At 35.4% G+C, this 21,652-nt stretch overlaps 2 protein-coding genes across 2 annotated transcripts in view; both read right to left on the reverse strand.

Moving 5' to 3' along the window:
- LOC134258898 (hemicentin-1-like) overlaps positions 1–11,754 on the reverse strand; it is a 28,185-nt gene extending 16,431 nt beyond the window's left edge. Inside the window, exons 1-8 of the mRNA XM_062741494.1 lie at positions 11,671–11,754; positions 9,400–9,509; positions 8,171–8,249; positions 7,424–7,624; positions 5,599–5,756; positions 5,030–5,231; positions 1,608–1,835; positions 1,375–1,417 (exon numbers count right to left, since the gene is read on the reverse strand). Coding sequence (XP_062597478.1) covers positions 1,375–1,417; positions 1,608–1,835; positions 5,030–5,231; positions 5,599–5,756; positions 7,424–7,624; positions 8,171–8,249; positions 9,400–9,509; positions 11,671–11,731 — 1,082 coding nt within the window. The 5' untranslated portion in view covers positions 11,732–11,754. The remainder of the gene's footprint in view (positions 1–1,374; positions 1,418–1,607; positions 1,836–5,029; positions 5,232–5,598; positions 5,757–7,423; positions 7,625–8,170; positions 8,250–9,399; positions 9,510–11,670) is intronic.
- A 2,518-nt stretch (positions 11,755–14,272) lies between these two features.
- Positions 14,273–21,652, reverse strand: part of LOC134258902 (hsc70-interacting protein-like) — a 66,657-nt gene continuing 59,277 nt past the window's right edge. Inside the window, exon 14 of the transcript XR_009990236.1 lies at positions 14,273–14,282. The gene's annotated coding sequence lies outside the window, so the exon portion shown is untranslated. The remainder of the gene's footprint in view (positions 14,283–21,652) is intronic.

Here is a 21,652-nt window from a genome sequence, read left to right on the forward strand (position 1 = left end):
TGGAGATAACGAACAGTATCAAATATCAAAGTCCATAAAACAATACAAAATAGGAGCAGAGCAAACACGGACCTCCAAAACATAAGAGGTGGGATCAGGTGCCATGGAGGAGTGAGCATCCCCTGCGGATAGATCACACCCACAGTGTGCTCCTTGTCATGATCGGGAAATAACGAAAAAATCTGTGGTCAATTCAATGCATATTTAATGGACTAACAATTAGTATGAAAAACGTCAGTCAGCATTTGAATTAATGATAAATTGTATTTGCTGACAAGGTCATTGTATCGACGATAGAACTTACGAAATGATGACTTTAAAGGAGACTGCTGATTTTCTTGTTTCATCAACTTGTTTGTCAATAATTAACCTCGTTTTAGAAATTGTTCATACGTACAGCATGTTCTTGCGTATCGAATCAACTGAGATACATGTGTATATACACTCCGTATGCAGGCAATGAAGGTATATTACTGCATAAGTAAGGGAAGTTGACGATAGAAAAGTTAAAGTCATCACGTTGTTAGATTAACATTAACGTCTTTTTCAAGTAAAATATCCAAGCATGAAACAGATGTGTTAGATCTCACAGTTCGATACGTAAGAGAGTGCTCTACATTTCTTAATCGAGGTAAAATATTGATAGACTTTTTGATGAAACAAGTATATCAACATTCTTGTTTAAAGTCATCATATCGTAAGTTCTCTGGTCGATATGACCTTGTCAGCAATTTCAGTTTATCATTGAGTCGAATGCTGACCGACGTTTTTCATACTTATTGTTAGGCCATTATTTTGGAACTGAGATGGCCACGGATTTCTGTTTTTCCCCCGATCATGACAAGGGGCACACGGCAGTTGTGACAACAGGGGATGAAAAGTAGGTCAAATTAAAGTTTTGGGAATTTTATCAATTTGGAATGGTCTTGTCACGAGAAATATACATGTAAAATATGAAAGCTCTTTCCCTCTTCTCATTCAAAAGTTATACCCAAGGTTAAAGTTTTTGTGACAGAGTGACAGACTGACAGACTAATGATATTTATTGCCCCTCTGCTTTTGCAAAAGCAGTCTACAATAAAACAAGTTATACAGCACGATTCTTTTGTTTGCACTGGAATGAATTCATGTGAGTACAAAAAACCTTGTTGCTGAATCCATTTCGTTTTGTACCCAAGTATTATTATGAAATTCTCCTTAGCGACTATGTAAGAGGTCAGTCGCTTTAAGTCAAAGACACCTTTTAGCTACAGCTAAAGAAATTATCTTTATTAATTTGTGCTAATTACAATTTTCAGAACAGGTAAAGTCATTCCAGATCAGAAAAGTAGGAAACCACGATGACCAGAAAGTGTCCTAAGGTCACATCCCTACCAGTTCTCACTAGGACAGTTGGGTCCTTGACACTCCATAGTTTCTGAGAAAATTGAAAATGAAAGTATTTCCTGTTCAAATCTTGTGTGCATATTGCATGTATTATACATCTTAAAATGCTGATTTATTTTTAATTTTTAAAATTAATAATTTTGAATCATATGGCTGTTTATTTATCACACTAGGATAAGAGCATTACAGATCCTAAACACCTTTTACCAAGCTTGTCATACCAGTTAGTGTAATGCTTGTTTCTCCATTCCCGTATCTGTTGTGTCCGACACAATAGTATTTAGTGTAGTCAATGGCCTGAACGTTTTTCACAAGAAGTGTAGACCAAAACTCGTCGCTTTGAAGAATACTAAAATCTTTGGTGATATCATATTTGTCGTCGTCTTGAATTTCAATTCGGTTGCCACTTATGTCTTCTTTCATCCATTTTACAGCTGGTACAGGGTATCCTGGATTGAATATAATATGCTATATTATGATTGACGGATTAATTAAACTGATATTTGTTTATTGGCGGATTTATGTAAAAAAAAAAAAGAAGAAATTCGACGTTTGAACATTTCATTAATAAAAGATTCCACAAGTCACTATGATCAGATAGTGGTAGACATGTCTTTACTTGATTAACATCAAACCTCCAAAGTCAGCATCCCAGTATCAGCATGGAGGCAATTCGGTATAAATATGTGTGATATCTTGGATATGACATTCATTTTTGCCCTCTCCTTGACTGGGCGAAGTTAAAACGGGGCGAATTAAAATTACACCTCATAATTTCTTGACAGATCGAATTTATTTTCGAAAATAACACGGGGCGAAAATAACCCTGTATACAGTATTTATGTAGGGATCCTTAATAAAGGATTTATGATATTCTTTCTTATTCTAATAAATCAGCTGAAGTAGATCCGAAGCAAATAACGCTGGGACATGAATTTAAGAAATGTGATTCGACAAAATACCCCCTCCCCCGGGAAAAACAATAACAGTCCCAGTTTGTGTTGGCCACCCTTAACATATCTCGCTTTTTTAACACTTGGTCTATACAAACCAAAACTAGACAAATGAAATTCTATGAAACGAAATAAATAAACACTTTCTCAAATACAAAACAAATGAGACTATACAATGCAAATGGAAAAGATTAAAAACAATAAAAAATATAATGTATTTTTTTTTACAATACAATACTAGTAAAAATGCAAACACGTACGTATTTGTTAGTACTGTATCATTAGTACAATGCCATCTCGTTTATAGAGGTTCGTTGCTTTACCAAAAATTTCTATTTTGTTACTTTGTTAGTATTATTACTGTTTGTTGATTTTATATATTGCAAAGGACAAAAATGTGCATATAATAAAACGAAATTAATATCATAAATCTAACAAGATAAGATTGATGTAACCATCAATTGTCGCCCGGGAAATGAATAAAGTAAACAATGGATATGATTCTTGATCATCAAACCGCTTCGATATGTGTGAAAAAGGCATGCGTCTAAATGATGGAAACGATTGTCGAAAATAGTTTGAAAACTTATAGTCGGATGAAAATCGAACAAAAACGATACCCATTTAAACTTTATCAATTCCTCAAGTAAATGTTGGCTGCATAAATATAAATTGAAACCAGACACATGCATCACCTAGACATTAAAAAATGTATTTCACTTAGAATATGAAACACGAACTGTGTACACTTACGTTTTTATGCGACATGTAAACTTCGATGTTCTAAAAAAGGGACCTGTCATTTTTTGATAGTAAGTGATGAGCAACTCTTTATATTAAATGTGAAAAACGTATATATTTTTACAGATCCACTTTATGGAAGTAAATATATTTTGTATCTCGTAATTTATAAAAGGAAAGAGCATTGTGATTAACAATATTTTTAATGTTTAGAAAACCTTTTATTCTGAATAGCTTCTCCCATCTCAATCTCCATACACCATTACTTAAATGTATAGAGCAGCCCGGTCCTCCGGGCTGCAACAAACTATGCAGGCCGTAAATGGCTCTGGTACACGACATCAGGTATATAGACTTGCGAGTACAGAAATTAGCATGCAATACTTTAAGGTTAAAAACTTGCTATTAAATGTTTATAATATAACAAGAGGCCCATGGGCCACATCGCTCACCTGAGAATCTTTTGTCATATTGTTCTTTACCAGATTCCCCCCCTTGTAATACATATTGTGACCCCAGCCTACTCCAATGATCATAATTTACTTAATTTAAAATCTACACTACCCAGGATGCTTCCACATAAGTTTCAGCTTTTCTGGTCCAGTGGTTCTTGAGAAGAAGATTTTAAAAGATTTTTCCTATATATTTCTATGTAAAATTTTGATTCCCCATTGTGGCCCCGCCCTACCCTCGGGGGTCATTATTTGAACAATTTAGAATCTACACTACACCAAGATGCTTCCACATAAGCGTCAGCTTTACTGGCCCAGTGGGTCTTGAGAAGAAGATTTTCAAAGATTTTTCCTATATATTTCTTTGTAAAACATTGATTCCCCATTGTGGCCCCGCCCTATCCCCGGGGGTCATGATTTGAAGAATTTAGAATCTACACTACCCCAGGGTGCTTCCACATCAGTTTCAGCTTTTCTGGTCCAGTGGTTCTTGAGAAGAAGATTTTCAAAGATTTTTCCTAAATATTTCTATGTAAAATTTTGATTCCCCATTGTGGCCCCGCCCTACCCCCGGGGGTCATGATTTGAACAATTTAGAATCTACACTACCCCACGATGCTTCCACATGAGTTTCAGCTTTTCTGGCCCAGTGGTTCTTGAGAAGAAGATTTTCAAAGATTTTTCCTATATATTTCTATGTAAAATTTTGATTCCCCATTGTGGCCCCGCCCTACCCCCGGGGGGTAATTTAGAATCTACACTACCCCAGGGTGCTTCCACATCAGTTTCAGCTTTTCTGGTCCAGTGGTTCTTGAGAAGAAGATTTTCAAAGATTTTTCCTATATATTTCTATGTAAAGTTTTGATTCCCCATTGTGGCCCCGCCCTATCCCCGGGGGTCATGATTTGAACAATTTAGAATCTACACTATCCCAGGCTGCTTCCACGTAAGTTTCAGCTTTTCTGGCCCAGTGGTTCTTGAGAAGAAGATTTTTTAATGACCCCACCCTATTTTTGTCTTTTCTTGATTGTCTCTCGTTGTGAGGGGACTTGGCCCTTCATTTTAATAATTTAAATTCCCCTTCACCCAAGGATGCTTTGTACCAAGTTTGGTCAAAATTGGCCCAGTGGTTCTTGAGAAGAAGTCGAAAATGTGAAAAGTTTACAGACGGACAGACAGACAGACAGACAGACGGACAGACAGACGGACTGACGGACGGACGACGGACAAATTTTGATCAGAAAAGCTCACTTGAGCCTTCGGCTCAGGTGAGCTAAAAAGGGCGAGCGAAATAATTTAAGTCATGTATTTAATACAAAATGGACATGCAGCACACACTAATGTAATTTTTACAACATAGTCTAAGCTAGGTCCCTTTTTCAGCAAACTAACGTTTTAAAGGGTTTTACAAACATAAATGATATTAAAGGATTCATTGTGAACAAATGTCATTCTCTGAATAATGTTAAACATTACTGAAGATATACATAAACACACCTGCAACTATACATTCAAGTTTGGCTTCGAATCTTCTGTTTTGTGCCTGGCCCACTACAGATTCCACGGGCGTCAGTAACGGCGGGAAATATACGGCAACTTCCACTCTTAAAATGGCGGGAGGATTGATGCCATTGTCAGCCTCGCAAATATAGTAACCACGGTCACTCTTCTGAATGGCGGTCAAGGTCAGTGGATTTCCCTGTACAATAGAGATAAAACAATTATGGAAATGTCCGTAACATCAGATCTTCATGACAATATATCCCTGTAATAATTTTCAAAAAATGCTCACATTAAAGGTTAACTTTCAATTTTAATGTTGAACATGACGTTTAATTTGTAACAATACGTTGAACATGAAGTCTTACTTTCTAATATTACGTTGAACACAAAGTTTTGAAGTTTAACATTGTAAAATTACGTTGAAAATAAAGTTTTAATTTTTTACATTAAGTTGAAAATAAAGTTTTACTATCTAACATTACGTTAAACATGAAATTTTACTTTGCAACATTACGTTGATCATGACGTTTTACTTCTAACATTACGTTGTACTGAAGTTTTACCTGTGACTGGAGTCTCCCAGTTGACAGTGAACGCCCGTCCTCTCTTGTCCATGTTATATTTGGAGATGGAATACCACGAGCTTCACAGTTCATCTGAAGGTCAGACCCAAGGTCAACTTCATACAGCGATTTCATGTTACTCAAGATCTTAGGGGCAACTGTAGAAAATTATATCTACTGTAAAAATTTCATTCACATTTTAAATTTGTATTTTTAGGAAGATTTTAAAAATATAAAATGTTAAGTAATTTCAAGCATTGCATAATTGAAGTGCCCTTCATCATTGCATAAGTATCAGTCACATTATCCGGCGATAGGGTATACGATGAGAAACCAATGCGTTTTATGTTGAAAATGGCGTGGTTGCCGGCCGGAAACCACTAGTAACCGGACGGTGACTGAGGCCATTTTGCGAATCGGTGGGGTAATCGGTAGAAAATGATTCCTAGTTAAAAATCAGCAATGTCTCCACCGATACCCCACATCGCTCCTCATCTGCAACCCATCATTAACACATCTTTAAAGGATTGGTCGATGTATGGCCGAGCATCGTCAAGTGTCCGTTGAATCTAAGATCATCGGAGGGTTGAGTGGTGGGCACCAGACATCGGCCGATCACTGGTTAATGTTCCACCAAAACTTAGCACATAGTCGACCGACGCACAAACGATGTTCACAAATATATGAGCGATGTAATATACATCGACCGATCACCCTGGAACATCGTTTTATGACTAGCAATGCATCGCTGGGCCTTTGTAAGTCCGACCAGCATTGAGTTCACGCCATTTTCATCAAAAAACGCATTTGTTGCCCATCGTTAACCCCATCGCTTGATAATGTGACTGATACATTAAGGACTACTAGACCGATGTGGACCGATGTTGGGGCATCGCTCACACCAAGGATTACCAATAATTACCACCGATCTACGGCCACCGGCCGGGAAATGTGACCTAAGCATTACATACAAAGGCATATTTGATTAAGTTTGATTTAATGTTGACTGAAGTTTTCATACTAATTGTTAGAGCATTATTTACACACTGAATTGTCGATTTTCCCCGTTTCTTCCCAAGCATGACAAGGAGTATACGGCTCGTGTGACCGGTCGGCAGGGAATGTTTACTCCTCCGTGGCACCAGATCCCATTTCTGATGTTTTGAAGGTCCGTGTTTGATCTGCCCCTATTTTGTATTGTTTAATGGACTTTTGAATTTCAATGTTATCTCCATTGATTCAATACGCAAGAGCGTGCTGTATGTATGAACAATTTCCAAGACGGGTTTAATTATTGACAAACAAGCTGATGAAACAAGAATATCACCAGTCTTGTTAAAGTCATCATTTTGTAAGTTCTACAGTCGATACAATGACCGTGTCAGCAAATACAATTAATCACTGAGTCAAATGCTGACTGTCATTTTTCATACTCATTGAAATACTCGCGGGTGTGACGGGTCGGTAGAGGAGGCTCACTCCTCCATGGCACCTGATCCCACCTCTGATGTTTTGGAGGCCCGTGTTTGCTCTGCTCCTATTTTGTATTGTTTGATGGATTTTTTATCTTGAATAATGTTTTGTATCTCCATATGTTTCACACAACCTGTGAGCACAGAATCTGTCAAGAAGGCCAAGTTCAACATCGAATGAATTAGCAAACCAAATGTATATATATCTTATTGAAATCCCGAATTTCGCATGTACAGCGAAAGGGGGATTATTCATGCCACAGGCACGTTTACTGTTTACAAATTACAAGTAGATGACAGAACTTCCATCATATGACAAAACGAAGGACATAAATACATGTATGATAACTTACTCTGCACCGTTAGCTGGCCAATCTTTGTAGGCCAGTGTGTCCATTCCACGCCTGGGATCTTTATTGTACAAACATAACCTCCATTGTCTTCCTCTGCTAGATAGCGGATTACCAACATGTAAGTGATTCTTCTTCCGTTTGTACGACTCTGTACATCGTATTTGTCTAGTCCAGAATCCTCATTTATTCCGTGATTGTAGCCTACATATATATATTTACATAAACATTTTTTTCTATGAATCTTGGTTCGATACATTTTAAAATAATAGATTGGAAGCTACAGTAGCATATTTTAAACCAACAGATGCCGCGATTGAATATTTTTACCACGATAAATATTACTTTTAAAAAAGGGACAGTAGAACAAGATGGGGAATAATGTTTGATAGTACTTTTTCTTACCCTTGATCTCAGTCGATAGAGCGCTCACTCCGTGATCGAAAGGTCGTGAGTTTGTAACTCGGTCACAACTGACCGTTAGAAATCGATAAAAAAAATGGGTAGCAACTGTTCCTTCGCCATGCGCTCGGCACTTTGAAGTTGTGGGTTCTTTGGATGAGACCTTAAAAACTCGTGCCCCGTCTCACGGCGGGCGTTGGCATGATAAAGATCCGTCACTGCTCAATGGCAGTGAGTGCCGTGTAAAGGTCAAAATTTGAAGCCCTTCATCGATATATGGTGGTGTCTCTATATCAGTGAAAAATTCCCTAACGGGATGTAAAACAATACACTATCAATCAATCTTACCTTGATAGACAATTGTTTCATCTTCACTTAACAAAATAGGACTTCCTCCATTGACCGTTTGTAATTTAGTCCATTGTACCTGTTAGAAGGTTTCAATTTGATCCCTGTATTAGATTCATTGAAACGAAAAAATGAAAACAGCACAACAATACAACTGTGCTAAACTTTTATATTGGAAAAAAAATCCGACATCAAAGTTCCAACTAGTATTGCTTTAAAAAGTGAAAATAGCAAAATAATCGGAAAATACTAGTGGTTCGTTTGTTCGATAAGATAGTAAAATTTAATTTCATTTATTAATAAATTTACTTTGATATTTGAGTAAGCATTACGAGGCTTGTCCACAAAATTCGTGGACAGATGTATTAACTCTTAAATAAAACTGCATAATCTTCAAATATTCGACAATATCACATTTATAATAATTAATATTTTTCTGTGAATTAGCATGCACACCAAAAAGGACTAGATTATCTTCTTTTTTTTTCAAATTCAAAATTCATATATGAGAGTCTTCGCTAAATTACTTCCTTTGAAGTTTATCTTGAAATTTAAAGTATTTATTTAAAAAAAATACTTGTTTCTGTAAGCAAAAATTTGGTACAAAGACTCGTGCCACTTAAACTTTTTTATCACACAAAATTTTTATCTTTTGAATCACCTACATACGGATTTTATATATCTCAACTGATTCGACACGCAAGAGCATGCTCTACCTATGAACAACTACTGACATCCCGTCATTTCCAGATCATGACAAGGAGCACACGGCGGTAGTGGTCGGTCGACAGGGGATGCTTACCCCTCCATAGCATCTGATCCCACCTCCGATGTTTGGAAGGTCTGTGTTTGCTCTGCTCATTTTTTAATGGATTTTTTTTCTTGAATACTGTTCGTTATCTCCATATGTTTTATTCGAGTAATGTTTGAAGTCCAGTTACATTTCATCTAAAGGCCATATCACAAAGAAAATTTAGATGCCATGGTTTGTTATTTGTGTGGCGAAGTAGATAATGTGTAATTTAAAGCAAATTTGATGCACATGGTTTTTATCCACAGGCACTTGTTTCGGAAATAAATTTTAATCCATAGTGTGTTATTATTTTCCTATGGGTTAATTTTTTTTTCCGAAACAAGTGCCTGTGTTTTATCGTCTGGGTTCAAACTACAGGTAATCTGCAAATTAACAGATCTGACAGTAAAAAAATAATTTCAAAAAAAAAACTTACAACTGATCCCGGGCCTTTATTTACCACCGTGCAATTAAGGTAGCCTGTTTGCCCTTTTTGCTTCACCTCGGGGAAAATTTCATCTACGATTTCAGGTCGCTGAGTATAAGCTGAAAGGAATTTAAAATTTACCAACAGGGATCACAGATTTTAATGTTTCAAATTTTTCAATTATAGTTTGAAATCATCATGTATATGCGTTGTATATGCATTAGTATCATGTCAACGCAAAAACTACTTATAAGTATTCACAATTATGATAGCAATTTTTAATAACAGGACCTGATAGAATACTACATAATTAAACTATATAGATGTTTATCATGTAAAATTTCCATGGTTTTAGAATTTTTTTCCTCACAGCTCATATTTATATTTTAAAATATTTTTTAAAAATTTTCTAATAAAACGTTTCAACTAAATATATATATTGGTAATTTAATTTTCATTTTCCCGAAATTTATTCCTTTATGCTTTATATTCGATAAGCCTTGCTTATTTTTTTTCAAAATTAGTTCTTCTCAGATTTAAAATTTGATTAAGCACAAAATCACCAATATACAGATATATATAAAACATACTACAGACTGCTGATCACTCAAGCGTAAAAGTCGGATTTGAAGGCATTATATTGTTTATACCTAATTTATACCTTATTTATAAAAAATATACTAAAACTGACCAACGACGCGAACAATAGATGTCGTTAAATTATTATGTGTTGCGATAAAAACAACACAATGGCATCACGCTCAACTTTCACTAAAATGGACATAAATTTGGTGATATAACCATATTCTTTAAATAGGGTGGTTCACCATACCATTTTTTTGCAGTAAGATTAATAAAGGACAACAGAAAGATTAGAATAGAAGTCCCTACACTTATTCGACATTTGTAACAGTAAATAAAAGTAAATTGTTTAGCTTGTTCAGAATATAATATCATTTTGAAAACTACTGTAAACATTAAAGTAATAAGTAAGTAAATTCGAGCAAAATGAGAGATTTTCTTCCCAAAACGTTCTTGCCTATCCAAAAAAGTGGGCACTTGCCTCGTCTTATCCTCCCGGATGCTTTGTTACTCGTTTTTTTTTTTTTTTTTCGTATGTATCATTTGGTCACTTCAGTTTCTTATTTCCGATGTCAGACGAAAATTGTAAACAAATTTACGTTGACTAAAGGTCGAATCTGATTGCTTAGAACTACTTTGCAGTTTATAAATGCTAAAATTCAGATTACATTTGATTTGAAGGTCGTTTATGCTTTGTCAGCATGTAACATTCTCCATTTCATATGGAAACTACCTATCGAAAAAAAAAAACAACAAATTCTTCACCTTTGGAAAATATATTGATCTTTTGATTCTAAAATCTACCGGGAATAATAGACTCTTTCTTAATAGACAGCTGCTTTGTCAATAAGAACAGAACTCATTGCTTTCCAAGGCTTGTCATTCGTATAAATCTGCAATTTATTTTGTTTAAAAACATTCTGATTGAACACAGAGGTACTCCAAAGTAGGTGTACAAGGATGCTTGAGTCTCTTGATTGACAACATCTAGGTTATTACTGTTGGAATTCCCGCGGTTACTGATTGCAACCCGTTTGTAGCAGACGAATAAATGTTTTTAAAACATTATTTTTCATTCCTATGTAGATTATTAAATACATCACATAGTCTGATACATCTATTTCACATTGGCACATTTTAATAGAATGTAGACAAAAATGTCAAACTCACGAGAAAATAAGATTCTACCGCTAACTTCTCTCATCATATTTTGAATAGCATTTGATAGAAAAAGGTATGATCTACGTATAAACATTATTTAATTTAAAATAAACTGAACATAAAAACAGTTTTTATTTTGATATAGAAGTTCTATTAATCCTTCATTAATTAAATTTTGCTAATATTTAATACTGTATGTTCGTTATCTCCATATATTTCGCTTACGTAAATACCACAAACTAATCCTTTTCATTCGAACATCTTCGAAGAAAACATTGGGCAACCGCTCACTGAAGATGCATTTAAGTGTGATTCTGTATAGGTGAGATGCTAATATATTTTTTCATTAGTAAAGTAATAAAAATTTTGGTAATACAGAACTAATTTCGATAACCTCGATTTTTGTACGAAAAATGAAATTAAACCCTTTTAGGCACTTTTGATATTTTATGTTGAAGAATTTTTAAACCGAAAGAATGGGTAAATCGGATGTTATATATTATTTGTTTCAACTTAATACTAGTAATTATTTCTTACCTTGATGTTGCAGACAGCCCAAGAAAACGACCCATAACAAGTACATATCTGTAGTAGGCATTCTGGTTACATCAGAGGATTTTTCCTATATATATATATATATATATATATATATATATATATATATATATATATATATATATATATATATATATATATATATATATATATTCATTTATAAAATTACATTTGTCATTACGTAAAAAGTTATTGAAATTTCGCCCTGACTGATTCAAGGAAAAATTAGAAATTTGAATGTCAAATGTTGCATAATTTTGGAAACCATGTGAACAAAATGTTACAAAAGCAGCTGTTAGGCTGAATTCTTATCTTTGGATGCCGTCGGTCCTATAACTCACCTAGCCGTGCCGACAAATCGAATGAGGCGCGGTATGAAAATTTGTCAACATAGCCAGGTGTGTTATAGGACCAACGACATCTAAAAATATGAATTCAGTGCTTATATTTACATTCTCTAATTTCCCCCTTCATAATTCTCTATTTCGTGAATCTTTAATGTGAATTAGCATCATTCAAAACTGCTTAATAGAAATAAGAGCCGTTCATGACGTTGCAAAGTTAAATAAAGCAAATGAAAATTGCGAGGGAAAAATGACAACATTAATCTTAAACACACATTTGGTGTATTGACGTTAATTTAACACGGTCAGAGTTTTTTTTTATTAAACTGAGTAAAAATAATGTACATTTTGATGTTCTAGGGTATTGAAAATGCATATATAGCCCCTACTGTGTATTTTACCGCCCAATGACAAGTTTTCGCGTGTGTTGTAGAGATATCAACGTCGTTGATTTCTATTGGATTTCATGAGGAAAATTACACTGAATGTAATTATTCAAAATAACATTCATAATTTTGTTAGAATTTATTGAAATTTTGCCCTGATTGATTCAAAGAAAAATTAGAAAATTGAATGTCAAATGTGGTACAATTCTTGGAAACCATGTTAACAAAATGTTACAAAAGCAGCTGTTAGGTTTGATTGTTTGATTGGCTGTCATCAAAACCTTATGATACAAATCTGTAGTGGGATACTGGTTACATGCATATAATTATATATAGATATAAAATGTATACAGAATATTATACTTGCTAAAATCCCTTTTCAACCACGTTTATTTCCGAGATCAAAGAAATTCCGCGGATATTATTTTCAATTAAATCACGAACGTCATAAAAAAATAACCAGATCAGAAACACGTATCAAATTTGTACTGTAACGTGCAATGCGGCCGAGCTTGTTGTTTGGTGATATGTCTTGTATCACCGAGGCGTTACACTTAGGTTCGTTAACCTGTTAACTCAGGTTTTTGTCGACCAAGTAAAATATAATCAAATATAATGGGTTTCTTCTTGATTGGACAACCACTAACTGTGGTCGACGGGTGTCTCCCGCAATGAATTTCTCTGGTACTGCCAGTCTAAACGTACTGCTGCATCTTGGCACTTCCCCCACTTCTGTGGTAAGCCACCTCTCTCTCCATCAGCCTACTGCCTTATACAGGTCTTACGTATTAGCTAATATTGGTGACCCCTCACTGCCTATTCCCCGAAACTGTGTGCCTTATTCAGGTCTTATCACAAGTTCAAAATAATAGACAGTCAAGCCTCAACCAACTTGTCACCAGAGAGGTATCCTGAGATTCTGTAACACGGCATGTGCTACCTCAGTGCAGTCCCAATACAAAGGCAGTTACAAACTACTTAAATGATTGTAAAATTAATATTTTTTAGTGTTTAAGAAATTAGACGAAAACATAGGTCTAACGTTTTATACGAAACTAAATCATAAAACCAATTTCCGTTTCATTACCCTCCCCTCAAGATTATATGCGTCCCGAATATGATTAACTATTTACAAATTATTTACATATGTACAAAACTTTGCAATGCCTGACAATTTGTGACATCTCCCTAGGCATCGATGAATGCATCTTTGCCGAGAGTTTCTCGCACCTCACCAGGTGCTGATGCGTAGGCCAAATTGGTTAGTCGTCTAATGGCCTGGCCTTACTCTGGTATTGACTCAGATGCTCTTTGCCTTCGTTCTTTTAGTTGAACACGGTACAGATCTGTTTGGTTAGGAGGCAGAACCACCTCAAGGGATCTGACCAGTGTCTTATTGTGCTGACCAGTATCGCTTGGCAAGTCACCTAACACTGACTGTGCTTGGCCACGTAGGGATACAGTTAAATAAAGACTTTCTGTTCTTCTGCCCAGCCATTTACAACAGCACAGGCCTCAAAATGTGGTTTGTAGTCAAGCCAGGAACTGGTTCCGTCATACGTGACTGACTTGATTATATGGCCTGTCTTGGCATTGTCTGTCCCCATTGATTTCCTCTGTGGTTTTGGCGGGTCAAACAGATGGCCCGTCACAACGTAGTCAACCCCAGCATTTGGTGTGTAGATTGGTTTGCCTTCGTCTGGAAATCTAACTTTAGGCCGTGCGCCGTACTCGTCAAATGACACATCTCTTGACATACCGGCCGGTTGATAATCAGTACTGTGTGTCGCATATCCAGACTCTTGGCTTGCCGCATTTGTCTGACCACCATCACTGGTTGGCGTTCTAATCCTCTCTAGGATCTTCTCCATTCGCCCTATAGTTTCTGACACTTTCTTAGACGAATCCATGGTCAACAAAATCCCGACGCTTGCCACCAAACAATGTAACGTGCAACGCGGCAGAGCTTGTTGTTTGGTGATATGTCTTGTATCACCGAGGCGTTACACATAGGTTCGTTAACCTGTTAACTCAGGTTTTTGTTGACCAAGTAAAATATAATCAAATATAACGGGTTTCTTCTTGATTGGACAACCACTAACTGTGGTCGACGGGTGTCTCCCACAATGAATTTCTTTGGTCCTGCCACTCTAAACGTACTGCTGCATCTTGTCACTTCCCCCACTTCTGTGGTATGCCACCTCTCTCTCCATCAGCCTACTGCCTTATACAGGTCTTACGTAGTAGCTAATATTGGTGACCCCTCACTGCCCATTCCCCGAAACTGTGTGCCTTATTCAGGTCTTATCACAAGTTCAAAAAAATAGACAGTCAAGCCTCAACAAGCTTGTCACCAGAGAGGTATCCTGAGATTCTGTAACACGGCATGTGCTACCTCAGTGCAGTCCCAATACAAAGGCAGTTACAAACTACCTAAATGATTGTAAAATTAATATTTTTTTGCGTTTAAGAAATTAGACGAAAACATAGGTCTAACGTTTTATACGAAACTAAATCACAAAACCAATTTCCGTTTCAGTACAGTTAAAAAAAATACAATGTATTTGACTCTTAAACAAAATACTTATTTAGAATCATTGGTGTGTTGTCTTTCAGAGTCGAAACACTGTGAAAATTGCATAAGTAGCTGATGAATGTAGGTTTTTAAAGTTAAGCTGGGCTGTTCCATGGACCTCCCTTCACCATATTTAACTTCGTGATTTCAGTGATAAAGCAATAAGGTAGAAAACTGATTTGTTATTGTACATTCCTAAAAATAATAAATCTACAGTATAATCAAATTTATAATAAATAAAAGTCTATTTTTAATGCAGAAAAAGTTTAAATCGTCTGCCTTCCATATGAGGTAAACAAATTAACTCTTTGGCATGGAATGGAGGGGCGTAGTTGAAACATGGGGATCTAATTCATTTCTTTATTGAAGAAACGATCAGTAGTTTTTTTAGAGTTTTTAGTAGAATGGAAACGAGGCACAAGAGAACCTCCGAAGAAGTAGGGAAATGTTGATTGAAAGATAAAAGACAATATTTGAAACATTTCGAGAGTGTGTGTGGCTCCACATCAACATAAGAGCAAAAGGACTCAAATGTGGTTCTGGGGCTGATATGATGTGGATTTTAATATTTATGCATTATTTTATTTAACATATATTGAAAATACATATCGGGGTAGAATAATTTTATAATGTGACTTTTTTGTCGCCTCCGTGCCGCAGTAGTAAGGGCGTCTGCTCTACAGTCGATCCTTACGTCGCGGATTCGAATCAAACCGTGAGACATGGAGACCGGTCTTTCGGATGAGACCGTATAAGCCGAGGTCCCAGCGTGTCGCTAGAGGTGCTTGCAGGAATAAAGATCCTTCACTGCTCAATGGCCGTAACTTAGTATAGGACAAAATTCACAACTCTATACTGTCAAGTGGTGGCGTCTCCATATGAGTGAAACATTCGCGATAGGGGCGTTCAACTTCGAACAAGCAAACAAACCAATTTTTTTTCCTTTCAAAACTAATAGAAGCAGTTACGGTAATCAGATTTTAGTATGAAATTAACGGAGATATTACAAACAGTATCCAAGCTCTAAGTCAATTAAACAATACAAAACTGGAGCAGAGCAAATACGGACCTCCTAAATGTCAGAGGTGAGATCAGATGCCATGGAGTGAGCATCCCCTGCCAGAGGGCCAAACCCTCCGTGTGCTCCTTGTCATGATCGCAAGAAAACGGAAAAATCCATCGTCAATTCATTTTGTATATAATATTCTTGTAATATGTATTTGACTTAATGATATCTTGTTTTGCCAACAAGGTCATGGTTATGCATCTGAAACATAATCCTCCATCGTGTTCATGTTCTTCTTCGATTTATAACTATAGTCATGTTAGACACGTTATTACAAGTGACATAAATATAGTGGATAATGAGGACCTTAGATCACTTATTTTAAAGGGTCCTCAATAAAGGGAACCCCGATCCTTCAACTGGCGTCGGAATTTCATAAATATTATGGATTCTGTTGAAGATTACGCCAGACAATGGGCCAGAAATGAAAAAGAGGACTTGAGACTTTGACAGAATGGTTTAAATGAATCCGATCTATGTTGAAATCGTGTATTAAAAGATTGAGGGGCAATCTATCTTTCTGTGTTCAATAATCCAGAATTGAAAAAAGAATTAGATTGCACACACAAATACTCTAAAGTTGACATAAAAAAATGCTTGAGTTTTTTCATTGACAATATCTATGTGGTTTTTGGAGAGCATGTCAACAATCAATTGGAATTCCCATTGTACCAATTGCGCTCCGTTATTAGCAGATCTATTTTGTATTAACATGAAGCAGAATTTGTGCAAAATCTTATGCGTGAAAAGATGAAAACACTTGTTGGGCCTTCAACTCGACATTTAGATACATGTATACATATCGACCACGCATTGTCAATTAACAATAAGCTCTATGATAATCGTGGTGACTTTAACTTTTCGACCGTCAACTTCCCTTACTTATGCAGCAATATACCGTTAATACCTGCATACGGAATTTATATACTTCTGTTGATTCGATAAGCGAGAGCATGCTCTACGTATGAACAATTTCTAAAACGAGGTAAATTATTGACAAACAAGTTGATGAAACAAGGGCATCAGCAGTCTCGTTTGAAATCGTCATTTCGTAAGTTCAATGGTCGATACTATGATCTTGTCAGCAAATCATTGAGTCAAATCCTGACTGACGTTTTTCATACTCATTTTTAGTTCATTATATATACACTAAATTGACGACTTATTTTTTGTTGTTGTTATTTTCCGATCATTACAAGGAGCACAGTGCGGATGTGACCTGTCGGCAGAGGATGCCCACTACTCCATGGCATCTGATCCCAACTCGGATGATTTGGAGCTCCGTGTTTGCTCTGCTCCTATTTTGTATTGTCTTATGGACTTTGATATTGAATACTGTTAGTTATCTCTAAATTCTTTATGTATAAAATAAACTTTTCACACTCGATCATCAATTAAACTACAGGTATTGTGAGCAAAGAGCCCACTAAATGATACCCCCGCCTCACGTGTGAATATAATGGCAGTGTCTATGTTTTGCTATGGAGACCTCAACATATGTGTCGGATCAAAAAGTAAAATAGGAGGTCACAATGGCAAATTTCAATGGCAAGTGAAAGTTTCATCATATTTCATTCAGTGGTATCGAGAGGAGTTGCGGATAAGAGATGTGTACCCCAAAGCGTAACAGACGGACGGACGGACATCCCGATTACTATATACCCTCCCGCTTTTCAAAATTTTAAAAATAGGCAGGGATATTCTTCTTGTTTTCGATAAATGAATTCATTGCCAACAACTTTTGTTGTTTTCTTTTTTATTATTTAGAGCAACATATTTATCCAAAATAGTTAAAAGTTTGTTGTTATTTTTTCATTTTAAATATTGTTTATTTTTTAGATTAAATTAAAGACAGAGATCGACGAAACCATAAAAATTACATAAAATTTAAGATGTTCATTATATTAAAAATATTTGAATCAATTACTTTTTTTTCAAAGTCCACCAAAAAGTATAAATAAACTTAATACCGGTAACTGACAATGCAAATGAAAGCTACTTACTGTCGGCTAGAATGGATAGCAAACTAATATAATGTGAATATCCAACCTGCTACATTTTAACGTAAAGTGTCAATCCAAGCTGCTTCATGATGAATAAGAAGTTTTGTTTTGTTTTTCATTTTTTTTAAAAATATAATCATAAGTGAGATTTAAATCAAGCTTATGAGGAAACTTTAATTTGTCATAAAGTATGTTGATGAGCAGGTATACAGGTAATCATATTTTAATCATGTCCACAATCTTCACAATTAATCTACAAACAATACAATCTGTGAACAGTGCATACAACACGGCTTTCTGGGAATTCCAGATTTTGGACCAGTCACACCTGCCAAGAACCATATACATGTATATTCGTTGTTCTTTTACAAATCTATACGAAAAAAAGTCTAATATTTTTAAAATTTTGCTGAGCGTGAATAAAAAAAATCGATTTTTGACTGCTAAGTAATATGTTGGACCGGTCAGTGAGATGTTGGACCGCTTGTGTCACAGAATGCGCGGAGCTTAATCTCATTTTCATTCGTTGGAATTCAACAGTGACGGACCTGATTTTACGTCATGGAAGACAGTACAAAATTATGGCAAGCCCTTTTGCTATTTATTCGCGAAAAGAAATATCTCTGAACATTAGATTTCTTTTTCACCTAGAAAGATATCTCTTTTATATTTGGAGATATCTTTCCAAGTTAAATAGGCCTTTCTACTGCCGCTAGGGTTCGCTGTTATGAACGATAACTCGTTGTTGAAACTTGTTTAGAGCAGGTCCGAGGTATCTAACTGTTTATACGCAAGTCAGATTTTAGCATTTCCCAAGTTTTTCTTTGCTGTCAATAGAACCCAGTGGTTTTAAGATTTAGCACTAATGTTAAACTTATTTGCTATACAGTTGCGGACACCGTTTCTTTAGATATCAGTAAAATTTTTAATTAAAATAAAAAGTGAAATCTACCCTTCTTCTTAGTTCTAATCTGATTAAATGTTTATACTCGGTCGTTCTTCTTCGTGCTAGGTAACACAAATAAGATAAATAGGTCTTTCCACCTTTCTGTGGAAAGACCTATTGATTTGCTTATGTTTATTATTATTCTTATTTTTCTTCCGCTGATTTTTTGTTTCAACATTTATCGAAAAGACTTTTTGTTTATCGTAAAGGTCTTTCAAAGTTAGGAACAAATTTGACCCAACGTGTATGAACTATGACCGCTTTCGGAGTTATTGCCCCTTTCGCATGAAATGCTTGTTATCGCTACTCCTCCGAAACCATAAACCGTAGAGGTATGAAACCTTCACCCATGTCTTTCACTAATTGAGAGGAGTCTGGAATCTATTCATTGAGAAAGTATTCGGTGACTCCTTCAATGAGTTATTGCCCCTGAAAGTCTTACAGCTTACAAGAAAGATTTAAAACTTTTAAAGGACAAGTGGTAAAGATATGGGACCAACTGCATGAGATCTTATGCCCTTTGACCTTGAAAAGTAGGTCAAGGTCAAAGGTCAAGGTCATTGGAAAACTAGAGAAATTGTCGATTTGAGCTTAATATACAAATGACCTTTACCTTTGACCTTGATATTTGACCTTGACCTTTGACCTTGACCTTTGATCTTTCCTTCAAAAGTCATAAAGAAATTTTTTTTTACATTTATATAGATTCAAGTTCAAGTGTTAATCTCAAGTTTATCTCTTTCTTTTTTTTATGACCTTGACCTTTGACCTTGATAAATGACCTTGACCTTTGACCTCATTGTCCCAAAGGTTACAATCAAGTTTAAGGTAATGGAGGTATTTACAACTCTCACTTTAATAAATCCTTATATAACCCCCCCCCCCCCTGCCTTTTGTCTAAAAAAAAAATCAATAGCGACATAGAATTTTTTAGTACAAGTCAAACAACGCAAGAGATAGACATAAAATTCAAATTAACATGTAGAAGACAACTCAAACAAAGTGTCCTGAGAGTTTTATGGCGAGTGTCTTAAGAATAATGAAATTCTAGTGGATATCGGCAAAATGTGCATTTTTTTTTTCTCTCCGAAAATTTCATTATTGTTGAGCATAAAAATTAATTAAAGCTTGTATTGGCTATTTTTTCAACTGTTGTTAAGAACATTCGGTTCTCCTGCTCTACTAAGACATTTTAATACCAAGTATTCTTGCTTTCTTAAGTATATGGATTTTATTTCAATTTTATTCAGATTTAAATATTAATCCACTGAATCTCGAAAATAGCTATTTTTTCATGTCAAATGAATTTCCATGCAATTTAGATAGGTTAGATCAATTGCAGTTACCTCTCTTTGTACGATATGGTGTTGAACAAATGCCCATGACTCACAAATTAAGTCAACAAATTACATTTACCTATTAGAGTGCAAATGTTCCAAAAAATGTAAACCGGGACTACTCTGATTTTGGTTTATTTTTTCGAGATTTTGAATGTCATCTGGAACTGACCACGTGTATAAGTTTCGCTTTTACAACTCTGTATATGCTAAGTGTCATTGCTTCACTGCAAATGTGTCCCATAATTATTCTAATCATTTTCCTACATACAATATCACATCAAACCGGCAAGATCTCAGTTTTTTAAGAAATTTGACCGGTACTTTTCTACGAAACTACAGGTATCCTCTTTCACCTTTAAAAAAAATTAGTTTACAAATTACGCTTACTTGTGTACAACTTGATGGCTCAATGGTTAGCGTGTCCGACTTACAAACTAAGGGATGTAGGTTGGAGCCCATCTGGAGGAACTTTTTTTCATTTTTTTTTTTTTTTTTTTAACAATCCAAATTACTTGGAAACATTTTATAGAAAAAAAAGGTGGAAAGACCTTCTAATTGTTCAGCGAACAATTAGTTTACTAGTTATTTGTTGCATTTACTGGTAAATAAATATATACTTATATAGATAGTTTTCGATAGGCCTGAATTTAGCGAAAGTTACCTCCCGTTGGCCGCCATATTGGAGGTCGACTCAGTGATTTTCCCTCTTTGTCTTGTCAAGTTTAAGAAAATATAGCAGAAATATTTGGTGGAAAATCTTTATCAAATAATTTTTTTTAAATAAAGGAGGCTTCCAAAAATTTATATACTTCAGAAAAATAATGATTTCTAATTCAAAATAGCAAATATAAAAATTTTAAATTGGTTGAACAATGAAGGAATATGAGCATTTGGACCTCCAGTATGGCGGCCAACGGGAAGTAACTCTTGGTCAATCGAAAACTATCTATAGGAAGCGCAAAAGTGCGCACAAAAAACCCATGTCATTATATATTTTCTTCCTCATAACAATCGTCAAAGAGAGTTAAAAATATTGAATATAGTCTGTTCCCCATTCAATTGACCCTGTTATTTCAGGTAGTGTGAAGACATTCTCCTTCTTTTGGTCAACGCTTTTGTGTACAAAACAATGTAAGGAACCCTTTTGTGTATATAACAGTAACAATGCTGAAGTAGCCTATATGTCATTCCTATAAATGATAACTCAAAAATCGGCACTTAGTTGGTCATTTTTCACACCTGAGTTACCTGTCCTTAAAACACAACTTCGCACAATTCAATTATAAATAATTAAACTTTTTAAT

Source organism: Saccostrea cucullata, unplaced genomic scaffold (assembly GCF_032062105.1).
Source record: "Saccostrea cucullata isolate Sc308-1 unplaced genomic scaffold, CSIRO_AGI_Scuc_v1 ctg2680, whole genome shotgun sequence".
Classification (NCBI taxonomy): Eukaryota; Metazoa; Mollusca; class Bivalvia; order Ostreida; family Ostreidae; genus Saccostrea; species Saccostrea cuccullata.